Source organism: Chiloscyllium plagiosum, chromosome 3 (assembly GCF_004010195.1).
Source record: "Chiloscyllium plagiosum isolate BGI_BamShark_2017 chromosome 3, ASM401019v2, whole genome shotgun sequence".
Taxonomy (NCBI): Eukaryota; Metazoa; Chordata; class Chondrichthyes; order Orectolobiformes; family Hemiscylliidae; genus Chiloscyllium; species Chiloscyllium plagiosum.
In genome coordinates, this window is record NC_057712.1 from 78,211,237 (window position 1) to 78,232,178 (window position 20,942).

General features: G+C 41.3%; 1 protein-coding gene across 1 annotated transcript; it reads right to left on the minus strand.

Annotated features, from left to right (window-relative positions):
- Nucleotides 1–7,442: 7,442 nt before the first annotated feature.
- Nucleotides 7,443–19,237, minus strand: LOC122545911 (collagen alpha-1(X) chain-like). Its single transcript, XM_043684785.1, has 3 exons — nucleotides 19,162–19,237; nucleotides 18,948–19,037; nucleotides 7,443–9,466 (listed from the first exon to the last, which is right to left on the minus strand). Exons 2-3 carry the CDS (start codon nucleotides 19,018–19,020, stop codon nucleotides 7,656–7,658), a joined length of 1,884 nt encoding a protein of 627 aa, XP_043540720.1. The 5' UTR covers nucleotides 19,021–19,037; nucleotides 19,162–19,237; the 3' UTR covers nucleotides 7,443–7,655.
- Between the last annotated feature and the right edge of the window lie 1,705 nt (nucleotides 19,238–20,942).

Below are 20,942 nucleotides of genomic sequence, written 5' to 3' on the forward strand. Positions count from 1 at the left end.
TCTGCATCTAAACACACACACAGACAAAGACCCTATCCATCTCCCTACTATCTCTTAGGACCCAGTGCTACAGTATCACTGTCACCAGATCTGGCACACCTGGAGCCCAACTGATCCCACTATCCCTCTACTCCCACTACCACATTCTACTCCAGGACCCAATACCCACCCTACTCTAATCTTATCAGATCCATAGCTCCACCCATTCAAATGTAGTATTGTTTACCTGGCGCCCTCGCTGCTTTAGTCCTGGCATCCTACCCACCTGATTCGCAATGCCTCCCAACTTGGCATCCACCCATCTGGTATGCATCCCTCACATCCCTACCTCCTTACCCATTTCACCTTCTATGCATTTGGCATACACTTGGCACTCTTTTTCACCTGGCATCCTACCCCATCCACTTGCCATCCTACCCACCTTAACGTAATTGTTGTCACTCTACCCCCAACCCATCTGACAATCTACTTACCAAGTACCCTACATCCCCGACCCACCTGGTCCCTGACCCTCACAACTCCCTCACCTTACACTTACCTTATGTACTTACTTTGTGTCAACAACTGACAACGTGGTTGCCTGTGGTTCTGGACTTTTCCATTTCAGAAGATGGCAGCTGACTGCTGCGAAAACAGGAGGGTGGTCTGACATCTCCCAACAGTCTGCATGACAAAAAAACTGTCCGAATGAAAGTACAACTCTACAATTCTCAAGGAGCCCTGATAGAATATTCTCTCAGCAACTTGGAGCTCCCTTCCTTTTTTGGAGATTGCCACTCCTGAGAAAATCCTAACCTCCATTTCTGACAAATTAGCTATCAACTAATATTCATTGTAAGTGCACTGACTCCCACAACTATCACATCGAAACATCCTCCCATCCCTCCTATCTCCTCAGTTCCTATATCCCAGTCATTTCTATTCTGATGACATTAACTTTCAGTGCATTGCTTCTCAGATATATCCTTTTTATCCTTAACCAAGGATTTTACTCCCCATTGTGGTTGACACAGACCTAAACTATGTCTGCTATATTTTTGCTTTCACACTCGCGTCTCCCCCCCAAGCACCATGAGATAGTTCCTCCATCATCACACCATATCTGTGTTCAACAAATCATTTTCCATTAAGTTGAGTATGATGCCACACCAAACACATTTTCCCCTCCCCTTTCAGTATTCCGAATAGGCCATTCGCTCAGTAATATCCTTGTCCATTTCTGAGTCAGTGTTTACACCCTATTCCTTTCCCATGTCAAATACAGGACACCTGTCCCTTTACTCTTTTCTCCTCATTATCCAAAGCCTGAAACACTCTTCCAGACCCATGGCAATTTACATGCACTTTTTCCATATTAGTTTATTGATTTTGTTGTTCATAATATGGTTTCCTCTACATTGGGAGACCAAACACTGATTTATTGTCCACTCTACTCAACACCAGTGGCCTGTATTTAACTCTCCATCTTGCTGTCATGCTGACATTTCTGTCTATTAGCCCTCTTCCACTGAGTTTCAACAATTTCAGAAATTCTGTCACATATTTTGTTTCCTTTTTCTCACTAGTTTCAGTTTCATTTCATTTTCAGCCAACTATATAGCTGCTGTGGTTTTGTTTTCTTGTTTGTTGTTGCTCCATCTTCATTTCCCTTATTCCTGAAGAACTAACCATTCAGTTTCTCCCGTCTTCCACCCTATCACAGGCCATCTGTTTGAGATTACCCCGTCCCCGACCCAACCCATTACATTTCGAATATCTCCAGTTTGTTGAAAGTCCACATCTGAAATTTTAATTCTGTTTTTCTCTCTCTACACAGATGCTGTCAGAACCTGTTGAGTTTCTCCACCATTTTCATAATTTTATTTCTGCCTGGCTTCATTAGCTTGAGATCCACATGGATTTAATTTAATTCGTAATGCTTTCATAAGATGAGGCATTAATTGCAACAAGATATAAATGTTTGGACTGAGAAGTAGCATTTGGATAGAAGTAAAAAAATTGGGGATGCTGGATATCAGAGTCATGGGAGTCAAAACATTAACTGTTTCCTCTGCACAGATACAGAATTTCTCTGGCTATTTGTGTTTTTGCTTGTCTCAATAACATTCAGATGTGGAATTGCTCATTTGGAGGTAGTGTTAGAATTTACCTATAAAATTAATACAGTTGGCATTATAGTCTCCATTTTATTTTCTCTCAACAATTCAACCTAAATGCACAATTGGGTTACAGCCCCATCTGGTGGAATGCACAGGGAAGCTCCTTCATTTCAAATTTGTATGCTAAATTATAAAAAGCAGAAGTTACTAATTTCTGCTACTAACACTTACTGTGAACCCGTACTCTGGATCTATCTCCCATCTCTACAGCCTGTTTTCTGCGACCCCTGTGATCTCTAACCTTGCTCACCCTCTTAACCTTCCACTGATCTTCTCTTCTGTTTGACTTGCTTCTCCCCAACATTTTTGACAGTATAAAACCCCTAACATTTCTACCTTTCTTCAGTTCCTAGGAAGAGTTATATTGGACTTGAAAATTTAACTTTGTTTCTTCCTCCACATCCAGAGCTGCTGAGTCTTTATGCACTTGTTTACATTACACTTTTCCAGCATCCACAGTGTTGTGCTTTTTTTAAGGTAGGTTTGGACTGAGATAAAATAGAATGAACCAAGCTATTTAACAAAATGTGAAAGATTGCAATGCACAGTACAACAAATAATATCCCATCCATCCCAAAAGAGAGAATTCCATCTTCTGTCACATCTCTGGATTTGGCTTCACTATTTCTTTTCATGCCTGGTCTTGAGAGTTTGACTATTTCAAACTATTTCGCAAAGTATTTACTTGCATTTTCTCAACTTTGAAAAATCCCTATTGATGTCTACCCAAACAATCTGATCTTAAATTTTCAACCAAAACCTTTACATTGAAATAATCTATTTCTTAATCATTTCCGAACTAAATCCTTTCTCCAGGAGAAATGTTTTCACACATTTAATTTCAAGAAGAACTTCCGTGAAATGAGAAAAATAAGCATTTTTCCAAGCTGTCTGGATTTCCCCAAGCAAAACAAAAGATCAATTTTTCTCATTCTTACTCAATTGTGTTTGGATAGAAGATGGTAAGATATCAACTTTGTATTCTTGTAAGTGACTTGCAGGCTGTGACTGAAATGTAGAATGGACACCCTCACCACCCCCATCCTTCATGTTTGTCTGCTGTCCCTGTGTCCTCAATGACTTTTCAGCCTCTCCTATTACTATTCATTCCCTTTGCATAACTGGTAATGTTTTCCATTTACCTCCTGAGTCCATGGCTTTGTGAATTACCAGGCCTTTAATGGTCAAACTGCCTCCCCATGTTGAGATCGGAATGATTGTCATTTGCAAACCACCACCCTGTCCCACAAATCCACATCCTTCCCATAGGATATGAGATCTCACTTTTCTATCTTTTATTAACTCATAGCCATACAACCTTTTTTTATCACAGACAAAGGCCATTCGGTCCATTGTACTTACACCCATCAATGAAGATCTGACGACAGAAGTCCCATTTACCAATTTTTGGCATGTAACCCAGGAGGTTATAGCAAGACGAGTGAATATCTAAATACTGCCCCAATGTTATGAGAGTTCTGACTTAACTGTGAACTTCCTCAGCCCATGTCTTGCTGAATTAAGTAACGTTTGTGACATACATATGCCAGACAATGACCATCTCCAATAAGTGACAACCTAACAAATGCACCTTTACATTCAATGGAAGTGGTGAAGACTGGTACAATTACAACATTTAAGAGGCATCTGGGTGGGTATATGAATAGGAAGGGTTTAGAGGAAAATGGCCCAAGTATTGGTGAATGGGACTAGATTAGGTTAGGATACCTGATCGGCATGGATGAGTTGGACCACAGGGTCTGTTTCTGTTCTGTACATCTCTAGGACTCTATGATTGCCATCACTGAATCCCCAACTATCAACATCCTGGAGATAGGTTGGTGAGTCTTGGGGACTCACCGTATAAATATTGTGGCTAACAGAGCAAGTCAGAGGCTGGGGATCCTTCAGTTAGTAACTCACCTCGTGTCTGCAATCTGCAGCTCCCCACTTGTCTGATGAGTGTAACTATAGCACCAGACAAGTAGCTTGACACCATTCAGGAAAAAGCAGCCCACTGGATTGGCACCACATCCACAAACACCCACTCCCTCTATAATCAATGCTCAGTAGCAGCAATGTGTACTATCCACAAGATGCACTGCAGAAATTCACCAAAAATCATGGAACAATACCTTCCAAACCCACTATTATTTCATAGACTCATAGGATACAATCCCTAGGGTGCAGAAGGGGGCCATTTGGCCCATTGACTCTACACTGCCCCTCCAATAAACAACACACCCAGACTCAGACCCCTACCATATCCCCATAACCTCACATTTACCATGGCTAATCCACTCAGCCTGCACATTTTTGAATATTACAGGACAACATAGCATGGCCAATCCACCTAAACTGCACATCTTTGGATTGTGGGAGGAAACCAGAGGACTTGGAGGAAACCCACACAGACCCAATTGAATATGCAAACTCCATGCAGACAGTTACCCATGGCTGGAATTGAGCCTGGAGTCCCTGGTGCTATGAGGTGGCAGGGCTAGCCACTGAGCCACCGTGCCATCCCAATCTAGAAGAACTAGGGTGGCAGATACATAGAGACACCACCATGAGTAAGTTTCCTTCCAAACCACTCACCATCTTGACTTGGAAATATGTCGCCACTTTTTCAGTGTCTCAGGATCAAATTCCTGGAATTCCCTCCCGAACAGCATTATGGAAATGTCAACAGCACATGAACTGCAGTGGTTCAAGAAAGCAGTTCACAGTGACCTTCTCAAGGACAACTACAGATGGTTAATAAACGCATCTCCCACATTCATGAGTGAATTTAAAAACCAACCTTTCAATTGTGAGTTCCAGGTTCCCTCTGCCCTCTGGTGAAAAACAATTCACCTCGACTCTCACATTAGCCCTCTATTTCTTACCTTAAAACAAAGTTCAGTGACTATTGACCCTTCTATTAATAGAAAAAGTGCTGTTCTATCCAGCTATTTATGCCTCTTACAATGTTACACATGTCTTTCAGATCTCACCTCAATCTTCACTGCTCCAAAGAAAACAACTCCAGCCTCTCTAGGTTTTCCTCATAGCTCAGACCCTCCGGCCTAGTTCACATCCTGGTAAATCTCTGCTGCACCCTCTCTTGTGTAATCATATCTTTCCCATAATGTAGTGAACAAAATAAGTGAACTGCCTACAATACTCCAATTGTGGCCTAAACATTTTCTCTTCCAGTTCCAGCATACCTTCCTTGCCCCTGTATTTTATGTCTTGGCTAATAAAAATATGTATCTCATATACCTTCTTAACCACCCTATCGACCTGCCCCAGTACTTTCTTTCCCATATGTGTTTATGTGAACACCAAGGCCCCTCTGATCCTCAGTAAATTCCAGGATCCGTAGGCATGATATTACTTACCTGGTCTTGCTAAGATGCATCCTGTAATCCAGGGCAGGTAGTGCTAAGTGTTTTGTAAAGACTGCAGTGTATAGAGTTAGCTCAAGACTGTTGCTTTCAGAGAATGAACAATATAAAGTTGGACAATTTGTATCATCCAAAATAACAGGGCCGAAAGGGGAAGGATACGTACCCTCTCACCCCTCCGCTTTAAATAAGATCAGCTGTAAGTCAGGAATGTGTGGCAGTATAAGCACGCAGAATTGATCTTGTTACATCTGGAAAAAGTACCATGAGTTGATGCATGGTGCAAAATGCACGAAGAATGGACCCATTCCACCAACTTGCCAAAATGATTAATATAGCCTGAAGAGTAAGAAAATATTTATCATGACAGTGACACATAATTCAGAGAAAAGCTGGTTTTAAAACAATCAAAGTGGTTCTGATGAGGGGGTAAAAATTAAAGTTCAAGGAATTTTTATTTGGGACAATTAAAGGCAATGGTGGGAGAAGGGGGAGCTACTTAATAAGATGTAACCACAAGGTGGCTACAGGTGAAAGGAGAACTGGGGATTCTTTGAAAAAAAATTAATCTGTTGCTGTAATTGTATGTGTCATAAGCACCAAGGTAGAGTATAACTCACCAAAGGATGATAGGAAAATTGCATTGCAGAACCAAAAGAGAAGGATGTAAAGGAAAGGGAAAGCAAAAAAGTAGAAGATATCAAGGAAGGAATAAGCCAGAGCAAAGAGACACCCACCATTCGAGATGGGGGAATCGTCACAACTAGTGATAGGGCAATGAATCCTGGCATCTGATGTTTGCCCCTTTGGTCACATACCTTCTGTTTCCAAACCAGAGACATCGACAATATGAGGGCACTTCTTGATCCCTGTATCCATACATAAGACCCCAAAGTTTGATAATAATAGTTCTAATAGTTTTAATGTGTTATCTGTGATATGCAGTCAAGAAAGTATTGAACCAAAGTTTAGGAATAAATAGATTAATTTAAAAATGAGTTGTGCAAAGTCAAAAAGGATATTTCCTTCTCAAACTGGGTACAGCTAGAAATTGTGAACCCTTTAGAACTGAATATTTCGAGTGTTTTCTGTGTAGAATGAGAGCTCATCTAATTGCTGTTATTAGAAATAGGACACTATTCAGCACAGCCTGAAGAGAGGGGCTCTCTGCCAATAATCAGAACCTGGCTGTGAAATCCATTTTTAATTTGACATTTGAAAAGTTTAAAGAGATGTTTTGGTGTTCCTTCTCCCTCATACACCTGCCATGACACTATTTTCAAACAGAAGGGCTTTGTGATCCCAATCACTATTTTGTTCTTGCCCTCCAATTTGCCAATTCTAGGAAATTCAAGATGATTGATTGTCTCCCACGCTGTATAAGTTTCTGACCCCCATTTGAGTGGGATCCAGAAGACTACTGGAAACTCCCATTTTGATGCAAAAAATGACAAGGTAGAATTGAATTGATATAGCCAGACTTTCGCAGCAAATCTGACTTTGGGAACTATTCAATAATATTTGTGTTGTAATGTTAATTTTCAAAAGAGAAGGGAAGTTGAAAGAAAATCTTCAGATTTTGCTTTGAATGTAATGTTGTTGAGACACTCAGTGGAATTTGTGGGGAAAAAAGAAACCTCCCATAATGGAGCTGTAGACATTAAAAATCTATTCAATATTTGTAATAACAGAGAACAATATTCACGTGTTATGAATGCAATAAAATGCAAATATATTCCCTTGCATTAGTAGGAGTTCTGGTATGGAATTTAGCTTTCACAGGAACCCTACGACATCCTCTCAGAGTTGACAGTGGTTTTGCTTTTGACAGCTTTCTGTTGAGTATCTTAATGCATAAGATAGCATGCAAATGAGTACAGACTGCAGACATTTGTTCAAAACCAGTGCATTTACTAGTTAGCTCCAGTGAGAAGGCATACGATGATTAGATATTCAAGCTGCTTGTTAAATGGTACTTTAATGATTTATTGATAATGTCTATTCATTCTTACTTTTAAAGTAAATTTTATTCCATGATCAAAAATCTGTTGTTATTTTTCAAAATGATTTACAGTGAAATATCTTTTATCAACAGCTGATATTCTCTCTATGACAATGAATTTGTTTGGTGAACCAGAAATCCTGAGAAGGATGATTGCATTTTATCAGAGGAATATAATCCATTAAACTGTTCGAAGGGCAACTGTAAATATATTTTATCTATTTCCTGTAGCTGTAACACAGCACTGCCTGAGGCTTGATCAATCTTCTTTTCATTGTAGTCATCAAATGTGTATAGAATAGGTTCACCGTTTTTATACAGTGCAACCTGAACACTTTTGCCTTTGACATGGAGGTGATAGGAGAAATAGTAGATGCCTGGTACCTGACATGTAAAAACTCCTGTTTTTGGATCATAGACATTGGCTTGATTGTACAGTACTTGGTCAAAAACTATTGGCATTCTTGTTGTAGGATATGGTGTAGAGAGAATGGCTTTAAAACCTTGATCAGGATTTGGCATTGATTGGATTACAATTTCTCCTGCTGGGCCTGGGGGTCCAAGTGAACCTGGTGGGCCTGGTGGACCAGGGATGCCTGGAGGTCCCCGCAGCTCTGCATCACTGGACGTTTCCATATCTTCTCTCAAAAGGGTTCCAGAGGTGAAAGGGCGGGAACGGCCTGGTGGACCTCGTCTTCCTGGATCTCCTCTCATACCTTTCTGTCCTGGAGGACCTCGAGTCCCATTTGGACCTTGTTCACCTATATTGCCAGCAGGTCCCCTTGCTCCATAATTACCTTGAATCCCCAGTGGCCCTTGAAGACCAGGAGTGCCTTGTATTCCCATTTCGCCGGTTCTACCTGTGGGTCCTTTATCTCCTTGTGGGCCAGGTGGCCCTTCGTTTCCTGGTAATCCTGGGATACCTTCTTCTCCTAGAATTCCTGATTTTCCTGGAGCACCTGTTGGTCCTTCGTCACCTTGTAATCCAGGAATTCCTGGCTGGCCTATGTGGCCGGGTTCGCCTGGTCGTCCTGGATTACCGTCTTCACCTGGAGGACCAGGCAGACCTGCTGATCCAATTGACCCTGATAACCCTGTGGATCCTGCAATACCAGTTTCTCCATCTATTCCTCGAACTCCCTTCTCACCAGCAATGCCATCCATACCTCTGGGACCAGGTTCACCTTTAAGGCCTGGAAAACCTGGTTTTCCAATAGCTGGTTTTCCAGGAATACCTGGCACACCTTCTGGACCTGGAGACCCAATGCTCCCAGGAAGCCCCACAAGCCCTGGTTTCCCATCTGCTCCTGGCATTGCAATTGATATACCAGGTGACCCCTCTGCACCTCTTTCACCAGATAGACCAGCAGCTCCAGGTCTACCATGTTCTCCATTTTCACCTTTCTCTCCTGAAATACCATGAATACCGGGAATTCCTGGTAGACCTGCAATTACTTCTCCAAGGGTTCCTGGCTCACCTTGTGGCCCTGGATAACCTTTTGGGCCTGTAAGGCCAGGAGGGCCAAATTCAGCGTCACCTTTTTCTCCACACTGACCTGGATATCCTGGTTCTCCAATGATTCCCCGTTCACCGTGTGGTCCTGGAGATCCTGGAAGGCCCTGTGGACCTGCCTCACCATCCATGGCTTTTGTTCTACTTCCAGGAGGACCAATAGGTCCGGGGGATCCATGGGGTCCTGCTTCTCCTTGAGGTCCTATATCACCAGTTGACCCGCAAATTCCTCTTTCACCCATTCTTCCTGGTGTTCCAGGTATTCCTGGCTGTCCTGCATAAGATAGTCCTGCTATTCCTGGTTGTCCAGATGGTCCACACATGCCCGGAGGGCCTATTGTTGTAGCACCTTTTGCACCAGGTGGACCTCTTGGTCCTGGTAAACCTGGTGGACCTCTGATACCTGTAAAAAAGAAATAGGCATCAATTACAGTTTAATAAAAAAAGTGTTCCATGTTTTGTCACTTTATCTTCTTGAAGCTTCTTAATTAATCTTTCACAGTGGTAAATGCATTGGGAATTCAAGACGAATGGTTAGAATGTGGAACTTGCTCCTTTTGGGAGATTTTGAGGAAATGTACATTCTTTCATAAAATATGGGCATCACTAGCAAGGATATTTTTCAGGTCTATGGTAACATAATAGTTAACCAACATAATTTGAAGGTCAGAGTTGAGAGTGTGGTGCTAGAAAAGCACAGCAGATCAGGCAGCATCCTGATGAAGGGCTCTTGCCTGAAAGGTCGATTCTCCTGCTCCTTGGATGCTGCCTGACCAGCTGTGCTTTTCCAGAACCACACTCTTAATTCTGATCTCCAGCATCTGCAGTCCTCCCTTTCTTCTAATTTGGAGGTCAGACAGCATCCAAGGATCTCCTCTATATAGGGGAGACAAAATGCTGACTCAGGGAACGCTTCCTGGAGCATCTGTGTTCTGCAGCACTAATCAACCCGACCTTCTAGTTGTCATCCATTTTAATTACCCCTCCCACTCCCCTGGCAACATGTCCATCCTTGGTCTCCTCCACTGCCAGAGTGAGGCCAAATGGAAACTGATGAAGCAACACCTGACGTTTCACTTGGGGAGCTTACAACCCAATGGCCTCAATATTGACTTGAGCAGCTTCAAAGTCTCTCCACTCCTAGCCTTATGCCATGCCCAGACCCTCCCAGCCCCTCCTTACTTCCCTGACCTGTCCGAACCTGTCCATCTTCCCACTCACCTATCCGCTCCACCCTTTGCACTGACCGATCACAATAAACCCCTACCTGCTTCCACCTATCTCCATCCCTCCTATCCTTCTCCCAGCTCCATCTTCTTTCCTCTATTTAATTCTGGCCTCCCCTCCCCTCCCTCCACAGTTCTGACAAATGGCTTTGGCCCAAAATGTTGACTTTCCTGCTCCTTGGATGCTGTCTGTCCTGCTGTGTTTTTTTCAGCTTCCCCTGTATTAACTCTTGCTTCCAGCATCTGCATTGTCTACAAATACAATTTGGAAGTCCTTACTAATACTCCAAATTTCAAATCCCATCATGTCAGCTGGGGAATTTAAGATAATTATATAAATTCAATAGAAAGAACTAGCTTGGAAACGGTAATTAGGCAATGACTCGATTTCTATCTGAAAGCAAATCTGCCTTCCTTATCTGGTCTGATCAAAAGGTGAATCTAATCTTCAGCAATGCAGTTGAACTTTAATAATTTGTAGTTGTTTCAAAACTCAGGACTACAGTGACTTTAAAAGTATTTCACTGGGGGCAAATTGAGGGCTATTTCCAGTGCTCACAACCCATGAATGAATTAGGTGAAAAAAGGTTGGGTAAACATCTAAGAGAGAAAGAAATAGAAGGTTATGCTGACTGGGCTGATGGATGAAGTGAAGAGTGAGGATGGTTCTGTTCAGAAGAAGGAATTGACATGAAGAAATTGGTCTGAATGGCCTGATCCTGTACCATAAATTTTACTTCATTCCAAGGTTAGCCATCTAGTCAAGCATTTTACATTTATAAGTTAATATATGGCAATATAATGGCCTATTGGACAACCTCCAAAACCTATTAATGTTTGAGGTATGAATATCCAAAATGGATTTGGGAAAGAGACATCATTTTGGATAGTTGACAGGGTACATTTGATAAGACAGGGATCAGAATTTTATGGTGAGCAAAATCACATTAGTACACACCATGGAAGAGATGCACTGCAGAAATACACCAAATCTGAGTAGACACCAAGACTATTACTATCAAGGACACGATCACATGCAAGTTCCCCTTGTAGCTACTCACCATCTTGACTTGGAAATATATTTCCTTTTCTTCAGTGTTTCTAGGCTTTTGACAATGCCTCACATGGTGAGATTGATAAAGAAGGTGAAAATCCATGGAAACCACGGTAATTGGGCAAATTAGATCCAACTGCTTGCTGGCAGGAAGCAGAAGGTGATTTTCAAAGATTATTTAAGCCTGTGTCTGATGACTCATCACTGGTTAAATGTCATATCCCTCGCAATTTGTAGTGAACATTAATGACTTAGACATGAATGTAGGAGGTTTGATCAGTAAATTCCTAGATGACAAATAAATTTCCTCACTAAATAAAATAATGAGCCACAACCTACAGGATGACATAGACAGACTGGTCAGGTGGACAGAACTTTGGAATTTAATCCTGAAAAGTGTGAGGAGATGCATTTTGTGGGGGCCAGCAAGGCAAGGGAATGTACAATGAATGGTAGGATCCTTGGAGTTACAAAAGATCAGTGGAACCTTTGTGCGCATGTCCAAAAGTCCTTAAAGACAGCAGAACAGTTGGATAGGGTGGTTGAAGGCATAAAAAATACTTTCCTTTGTTAGTTCAGACGTTGAATACAAGATCAAAGAGATTATGATGGAACTGTGGAAGATGTTAATTTGGACACAACTGGAGTAATATGTGCAGTTCTGGTCACTGTAACAAGAGGGATTTAAATACATTGGAGAATGTGCAGAAGAGATTCACCAGGATATTGCCTGTGCTGGCACATTTCAGCTATGAGAGGGACCAAATAGATTGGGGTTATTTGTCTTAGAGCAGAGAAGCTTAGAGGGACTTATTAAGATAGACAAAATTATAAAGGGCATTGACAGGGCACATAGTAAAACTTTTCCTTTTGAAGCAAATATTAATGAATGTTACAAATGTTTGTCTAAGTAACAGTTAAAGCATTAACTGGAATTATTGAAGAAACAGTTGAACTTGATGGCTGATCTAAGAAATAGCCCATTTTACAACTTGCCTTGTGAATGTAGAAAACAATTCTCACGTATAATGTGAACTCTCTCCTCCACAACACAGCAAGTAGAAACCAGACTACGAATAGATTGAATTGCACAAACCTGGAATATTTAGTTTTACTTCCATATGTATAAATGCAAGACAAAATCCATAAGAAAATAATTAATAGGGGTTGGGAAAACAGGACATGTGGGGTAGGGGACATTGGGGACGATGGTCATACTAGACAAGATTCCTTAATCGCTTTTGTTAATTCTTTCAGGGCTTTTAAATGACTTGTAACTAAAAGATCAAGGGCGACATTTTAAAATCAAACACCCAATAAGTAAGGTGTCAGTAATTTATTACAAATAGAAAATAAGAACATAAAAATATAACTAGATCCATAAAAGAACAAAAGAAAGGGCTAAAGTAGAAAAATACAGAAAGATGTTCAAGTAAACAGGGGAACATCAGAACAAAAAGAAATATCAACTTTGTACCAGCAGATGGTGCTGTTGTATTTTATGACAGAAGCATACAAATTGGAATAGGAGTAGGAAATTTGACTCTCCAAGCCTGGTCTAACTTCAGCTTCACATTCCCACTCCAATCCTGTAACCTTTTGCCCCATTTCTTTCCAAGAATCTATCTAACTCTTGCTTAAGAATCTTCAAATATTATGATTCCACTGCTTTTGAGAGAGTTTCAAAAACATTATCATTTTTAAAAGAAAAGGACAATTCAACTCATTCCAAAATGGGCAACCTGTGATTTTTAAACAGTAGTCCCGAGTTCAATGTTCTCCCATAACAGGAAACATCTTCACCTCAGCCACATTGTCAAGACTTCTCAGGATCTTATCTGTTTCAATGAAGTCACCACTTGCTATTCTAAACTCCAGCAGATACAAGACTAGCCTGTTCAACCTTTCTCATAAGACAACCCACCCATTCCATGTATTAGTCAATAACCCGACTCTGAACAGTTTCGAGCCCATTTATATCCTCCCACAAATATGGAGATACATTTCCTACACAGTACTCCAGTTATATTCTCTACAGTGCCCTGTATGACTGAAATATTACCTCATTACTTTTGTATTCAGTTCTACTTTCAATAAATGTCAACATTACATGAGCTTTCATAATTAATTTCTGAAGTTGCATGATTTTTTCGTGATGCACTTTCGTGATTTATGCAGTAGGACATTCAGTTTCTTCAGCCTCGCAGAGCTTTGCAATCTCTGGGGCAGCTTGGTGGCTCAGTGGTTAGCACTGTTGCCTCACAGCACCAGAGACCGAGGTTTAGTTCCCACCTTGGGCGTTTGCACATTCTCCCTGTGTCTGCGTGGGTTTGCTCTGGTTTTCTCTGACAATCCAAAAGATGTGCAGGTCAGGTGAATTGCCCATAGTGTTTGGTGCATTAGTCATGGGTAAATGTAGGGACCTGGGGCTGGGTGGGTTACTCTGTGGAGTGTCAGTGTGACTTGTTGGGCCAAAGGGCCTGTTTCTGTACTGTAGGGAATCTAATCTCTCATCATTTAAACAGTATGCTTCATTGTTATTGCTTCCTGCCAAAATGGATAATTTCTCTATATTATACTGCATTTCCATTGTTTTTCCCACTTATCTAACCTAACTATGTCCCTTTGTAGCCACTTAATGTCCTTTTGACAACTTGCTTTTCTACCTGTCTTTGTGGATCATCATATTTAGCAACTATACCTTCATTCATAATATATACATAAATTGTAAAATGCTGAGGTCCCAGCACTGAAGCCTGTAGCACATCAGTTGTTACATCTTACCAACCAGAAAAAGATGCATGCATGCCTTTCTCTTGTTGTTGGAAGGAATCCTGAGGGACAGGATGTACATGGATTTGGAAAGGCAAGGACTGATTAGGGATAGTCAACATGGCTTTGTGCGTGGGAAATCATGTCTCACAAACTTGATTGAGGTTTTTGAAGAAGTAACAAAGAGGATTGATGAGGGCAGAGTGGTGGATGTGACCTACGTGGACTTCAGTAAGGCATTCGACAAGGTTTCCTATGGGAGACTGGTTAGCAAGGTTAGATCTCACGGAGTAAAGGGAGAACTAGCCATTTGAATACAGAACTGGCTCAAAGGTAGAAGACAGAGGGTGGTGGTGGAGGGTTGTGACCAGTGGAGTGCCACAAGGATTGGTGCTGGGTCCTCTACTTTTTGTCATTTACATAAATGATTTAGATGTGAGCATAAGAGATACAGTTAGTAAGTTTGTAGATGATACCAAAATTGGAGGTGTAGTGGACAGCGAAGAAGGTAACCTTAGATTACAACAGGATCTCGACCAGATGGCCCAATAGACTGAGAAGTGGCAAATGGAGTTTAATTCAGATAAATGTGAGGTGCTGCATTTTGGGAAAGCAAATCTTAGCAGGACTTATACACTTAATGGTAAGGTCCTAGGGAGTGTTGCTGAACAAAGAGACCTTGGAGTGCAGGTTCATAGCTCCTTGAAAGTGGAGCTGCAGGTAGATACGTTAGTGAAAAAGGCATTTGGTATGCTTTCTTTTATTAGTCAGAGTATTGAGTACAGGAGTTGGGAGGTCATGTTGCGGCTGTACAGGACATTGGTTAGGCCACTGTTGGAACATTGTGTGAAATTCTGGTGTCCTTCCTATCAGAAAGATGTTGTGAAATTTGAAAGGGTTCAGAAAAGGTTTACAAGGATATTGCCAGGGTTGAAGGATTTGAGCTACAGGGAGAGGCTGAACAGACTGGGGCTGGTTTCCCTGGAGCGTCAGAGGCTGAGGGGTGACCTTATAGAGGTTTGCAAAATTATGAAGGCATTTGGATGGGTATATGAATAGGAAGGGTTTGGAGGGATATGGGCCGGGTGCTGGCAGGTGGGACTAGATTGGGTTCTGATATCTGGTCGGCATGGACGGGTTGAGGTGAAGGGTCTGTTTCCATGCTGTACATCTCTATGACTCTATGACTTTATGCCTATTTCATGGGAAGAGTTGGCAGGCAGATGGAATAGAATAGAGAGACAAAGTGACATTATGTAAAGATAAACCCCAACAAAACGTTTTATCTCAGCTCCAGAGCAAGTGTTGAGATAGATGGAGAAGACAAACATGATACAAATAAAAACATAAGGAAGCAAAGTGCTGATAGACAGCTTATAGAGATAAGGGGCATTTCACTATATCGCTGCAGCACAAGGCAATTCTGAGCCACCTGGGAGTGACAAATATTTGAAAACCGGTGATGGCGAGCGGCAGGATGAGAAGAGAACAGAAATGGTCATGGGGAGGTTGGATTTCAAGCATATGTTTTAACAGGATAGCTCTCCAGTGGAATCCCTAGTGTCTGTATTGACTGAAGATAATTTCAATTATACCTAAAAGGCAATTGTTTAAATATCTCAGAGTGCAGAACATTTTCCTTAAGATTAGTGGGCGGCACGGTGGCACAGTGGTTAGCACTGCTGCCTCACAGCGCCAGAGACCCGGGTTCAATTCCCGCCTCAGGTGACTGACTGTGTGGAGTTTGCACATTCTCCCCGTGTCTGCGTGGGTTTCCTCCGGGTGCTCCGGCTTCCTCCCACATTCCAAAAAAAATGTGCAGGGTAGGTGAATTGGCCATGCTAAAATTGCCCCTAGTGTTAGGTAAGGGGTAAATTTAGGGGTATGGGTGGGTTGCGCTTCGGCGGGTGTGGACTTGTTGGGCCGAAGGGCCTGTTTCCACACTGTAACGTAATCTAATCTAATCTAAAAAAAAAAATTGTGAAACATATTCTAGAGGGATATGATCTTTTTAACTTCTGGTATGTAATTCTTAAGTACTTTAAGTTCCTTATTTTCTTTCCTGTTATACTTTCCCTTTCAGCACCTTCAGAGTTTGTTATGATCTGAATTTTATCTTAGACTGTCTCATTTACCCTCTAACCTCGAAATATTGCTCTTTCTTTGTCAGAATTTTACAGTCTCAGTCTCTTGTGAAATTGTAATGTGCCCATATTATAAACTTTAAAGTTGGATTATTATTGCAAGGCCAAGTGTTACCTATTATTCATGGAATCCCATCTATTCATAATAACTATACTCCTTCCGCTAAACAGGTAGCAGAAATAGAGATTGACATTGTAGAATGCTAGTTTTGATTATCAGTTTGGACTTAATTAACAGTAATTGTCCTTCAATAACTTATTCTCACTGCTGTTCAATTTACCTTCTCACTTTCAAGGATTCAATTTCTGTAAAAAAAAATTACTTGATCCCAGAATAAATACACATCAGAAAAATAATCTTTATTTTGATTTTTTTAAGCATTATTTATATATAATTGGCAGTACTTTCAATTTGGAGAGTTATCAAGAACATACAGTTGTATGATATTATGAATAGGTAACAAGTGCTGTCCTTGCCAGTGACACTCACATACCATGAACATAGAACATAAGAACTTGGAGCAGGAGCAGGCCATCTGGCCTTTCGAGCCTGCTCCACCATTCAATAAGATCATGGCGGATCTTTTCATGCACTCAGATCCACTTACCCGCACTTTCACTGTATCCCTTAATTCCTTTATTGTTAAAAAAAATCTGCCTTAGCTTTAAAAGTGTCAACTACTTCACTGGGCAAGGAATTCTATAGATTAACAACCCTCTGGGTGAAGAAGTTCCTTCTCAATTCAGTCCTAAATCTGCTCCCTCTTGAGGCAATGCCCTCTTGTCCTAGCTTCACCTGCTAGTGGAAACATGCTCTCTACTTCAATCTTATCTATTCCCTTTATAATTTTATATGTTTCGATAAGATCTTCCCTCATTCTTCTGAATTCCAATGAATATAATCCATCTACTCCGTCTCTTCTCATAAGCCAAACCCCTCAACTCCAAAATCAATCTAGTGAATCTCCTCTGCACCCCCTCCAGTGCCAGTACCTCATTTCTCAAGTAAGGAGACCAAAACTGCACACAGTACTCCAGGTATGGCCTCACCAGCACCCTGTACAGCTGCAACGTAACCTCCCTGCTTTTAAACTCAATCCCTTTAGCAATGAAGGACAAAATTCCATTTGCCTTCCTAATTACTTGTTGTACCTGCAGACCAACCTTCTGTGATTCATGCACAAGGGACACCCAGGTCCCTTGGCATAGCAGCATGCTGCAACTTTTTTTTTAACCCTTTAAGTGACAATCCTTTTTACTGTTACTCCTCCCAAAATGGATGACTTCACATTTATTAACATTGTATTCCATCTGCCAGACCTTTGACTACTCACTCAACATATCTATGTTCCTCTGCAAAGTTTCACAGTCCTCTGCACTTTGCTCTGCCACTCATCTTAATGTCATCTGCAAACTTAGACACCCTATACGTGGTCCCCAACTCCAAATCATCAATATTAATTGTAAATAATTGCGGTCCCAACTCCGATCCCCGAGGCACACGACTAGTAACCGATTGCCAGCTTGAGTAGCATTCATTTACCCCCATTCTTTGCTTCCTGTTTGTCAACCAATCCTCTATCCTTGCTAATACTCTACCCCTAACACCATGCATTCTTATCTTATGCAGCAGCCTCTAGTGCGACATCTGTTGGAAGGCCTTTTGGAAATCTAGGTACACAGCACCCACTGGGTTCCCGTTGTCCACCTTGGTTGTAATGTCTTCAGAGAATTCCAAAAGAGTTGTGAAGCATGACCTGTCCTTCATGAACCCATGCTGTGTCTGCCCAACGGGACAATTTCTATTGAGATGACCTGTTATTTCTTCCTTAATAATAGACCCAAGCATATTCCCCACTATAGAGGTTAAGCTAACCAGTCTATAATTCCCTACCTTTTGTCTACCTCCCTTTATAAACAGTGGTGTCACATTTGTGTTTTCCAATCTGCCCAAGAGTCCAGCGATTTTTGGAAAATTACCACAAGCGCACTTGCTATTTCTCCCGCCATCTCTTTTAGTAACCTAGGATGCATTCCATCAGCGCCAGGAGACTTAGCTATCCTTAGTTCCATTAGCTTGCCCAACACTAGCTCTTCCGTAATAATAAATGTTTCCAGGTCCTCACTTACCTTTGTCTCCTTGTGAATTACTGGCATGTTATTGGTGTCCTCCACTGTGAGGACTGATACAAAATACCTGTTCAATGTCTCAGCCATTTCATCATATCCCATAACTAAATGCCCCTTCTCATCCTCTAAAGGACCAACATTTACTTTAGCTGCTCCTTTTCGTTTTATACATTTATGGAAACTTTTGCTCTCTGTCTTTATATTCTATGTTAGTTTTTTTTTTCTCATGTTCTATCTTACTTTTCTTTATAGCTCTTTTTCCAATCTTCCAGTTTCATGCTGTTTTTGGCCACTTTGTATGCCTTCTCTATCAATTTGATAACTTCCTTTATTTTATTAGACACCCTTGGCTCATTACCCCTTTTCTTATAGTGCTTCCTTTTCACTGGAATATACTTTTGCTGAACACTTTGAAAAATTGCATTGAAAGTCCTCCAATGCTCATCAACTGTTTCACCATAAAATCTTTGTTTCCAGTCTACAATCTTTATTTCCAGTCTACTGAATAAAAATATTTTTAAAAAAGTAAAAATATATTAATTTGAAACTATAACATACCGCAATAATATGTTCCAGAGATGATGTTCACAGAAAGCAGCAGTAAAAGGGGACTGATTTCTCCTCGGGCCATGTTTACAAGATCACCTCCTTAAAGAATCAATGGACATGGTCACAATGCACTTTCAGTACAAATAAGAACTGGTCAAATACTCCAATTTTTACAGAAGGTTAATGTTGTATGAATATAAAATGATCCCTGGTACAGCCATACCTGTGTCAGAATGAAACAAACTACGTCGCACTGCAGACAGAGAACGATACTGCTCGTGCAGCAAAAATATTGTGGCTCTTGGAGTGGCAGGTTAATGTATTTAAGTGCAGTGTATTCAGCAAGTAATTTTCAAAGTAAATCACAAAGCATCTTCATCATGTAATTATGAATGTGCTGAATGTGCTGCTTTTATGGGCAAGTCAGGTCAAGTGAGTACACATTGTGCAAACTCCCGAAGCTGTCTTCATTACAAACATGTCTGGTTGCACCCTGTCGCAGGCAATCTCATGTGTTGAAGTGTTGCTCAAGAACATAAGAACTAGGAGCAGCAGTAGGCATTTTAGCCCTCAGGTCTGCTCCATGGTTTAATATGATCATGGCTGATCTCATTTTGGCATCAGCTCTGCTTTCCTGTCTTCCCTCCATAGCCCTTCAACCCATACCGAATTAAAATTCTGTCTATCTCCTCTTTAATTCTATTCAGTGTCCTAGCATCCACCACAATCTAGGGTTATGACTTCCAGAGATTCACAAATGTTTGAGAGAAGTAGTTTCTCCTTAGCTCTGTTTAAACATGTGACCCCTTATCCTAAAACTATTGGGCAGCCAGGTTGAGTGTCTGTTTCAGATAGGAGCCCACATTCTGAGGAGTTGAGGATCATTTGATCTTCACTTGGTGTGGTCGAAGAATTGGGTGTTACTATCATCAAATGGGAGGTAAAGAAGCAATTTTCACTAAAGGGACTAGCTGGAATGTATATTTTCCAGATCAGATTTGTGGAAGAATTCTTAATTAATGTATCCACTAGTTGGTAACTCCCTTTGCTCTGATCTTCCAGAAGCCATTTCATATACATATGGTTCCTCGTTGTCAGAGGTTGGTCACCATCATTCCAGTTACTCAGAAGTCCTGAATTAGAACTAAAATTAGCCTTATTGTCACGTACTTTTGATTGCGTGCAGTGGAAAGTTTGCAATGTTGTCACTTATGGTGGCATCTTAGGTACAAAATACCTAGGTACAGCTGCTTAAGTATTTGGTATAAAATTTTAAGAATAATAAATAAAAGTCCAGCATATGAATAAAAAGGAAAAATAAAACAACAATTGAATTACAGTCCTTTTCACTCAAGTTTGTGCCAGCATTTCGCCTCCAGACTACACCAAGCCAAGTCTCTTAGACCATAGTGGGCTTCAAAACTCGAGGCCTCACTTCCAGTCCCCATGGAAACCCCCAATCTGGGACTCGCCTCCCAGCAATGGCCTCTCATCTGCGACCTGCCTCCCCTGTGCTGGCATCCAGTCAGGACTCATCTCTGGGTCTTGTGTCCCTGCAACGGCCTCCTGTATGGGATTCACCTCCTGTGCCGCACTCTGGTCCCAGACTCGCCTCCGGACTCACCTCCCATGCCAGCCTGATCTGGGACTTGCCTCCAGGACTCACCTGTGACAGCCTGTGGTCCAATAGTCACTTCTTCTATTCTGCTCCAAATAAGTTTAAAGTTAGAATTTTGAAAAGTAGAAAAGAAAAAGAATAGGTGGAGCAGAGGTGCTCTGGTTGGAGTGCCCTCGTCTGTCACCATCTTGGACCGGAATGAGTCCTGACCTGTTTAAGCTCAGTGGTTACCTGCCAGATGCTGTTATGTCAATAGTCATGAAGGGTTGCAAGTGAATTTGCGTCAGTTTTTTTTTTCGATCATCTTGCTCCACATGTTCTCAATTATAATTTGCCAATTGTCAATCAAGATCGATGTTTACATAATCTTGGCAGAGTCTGCAACC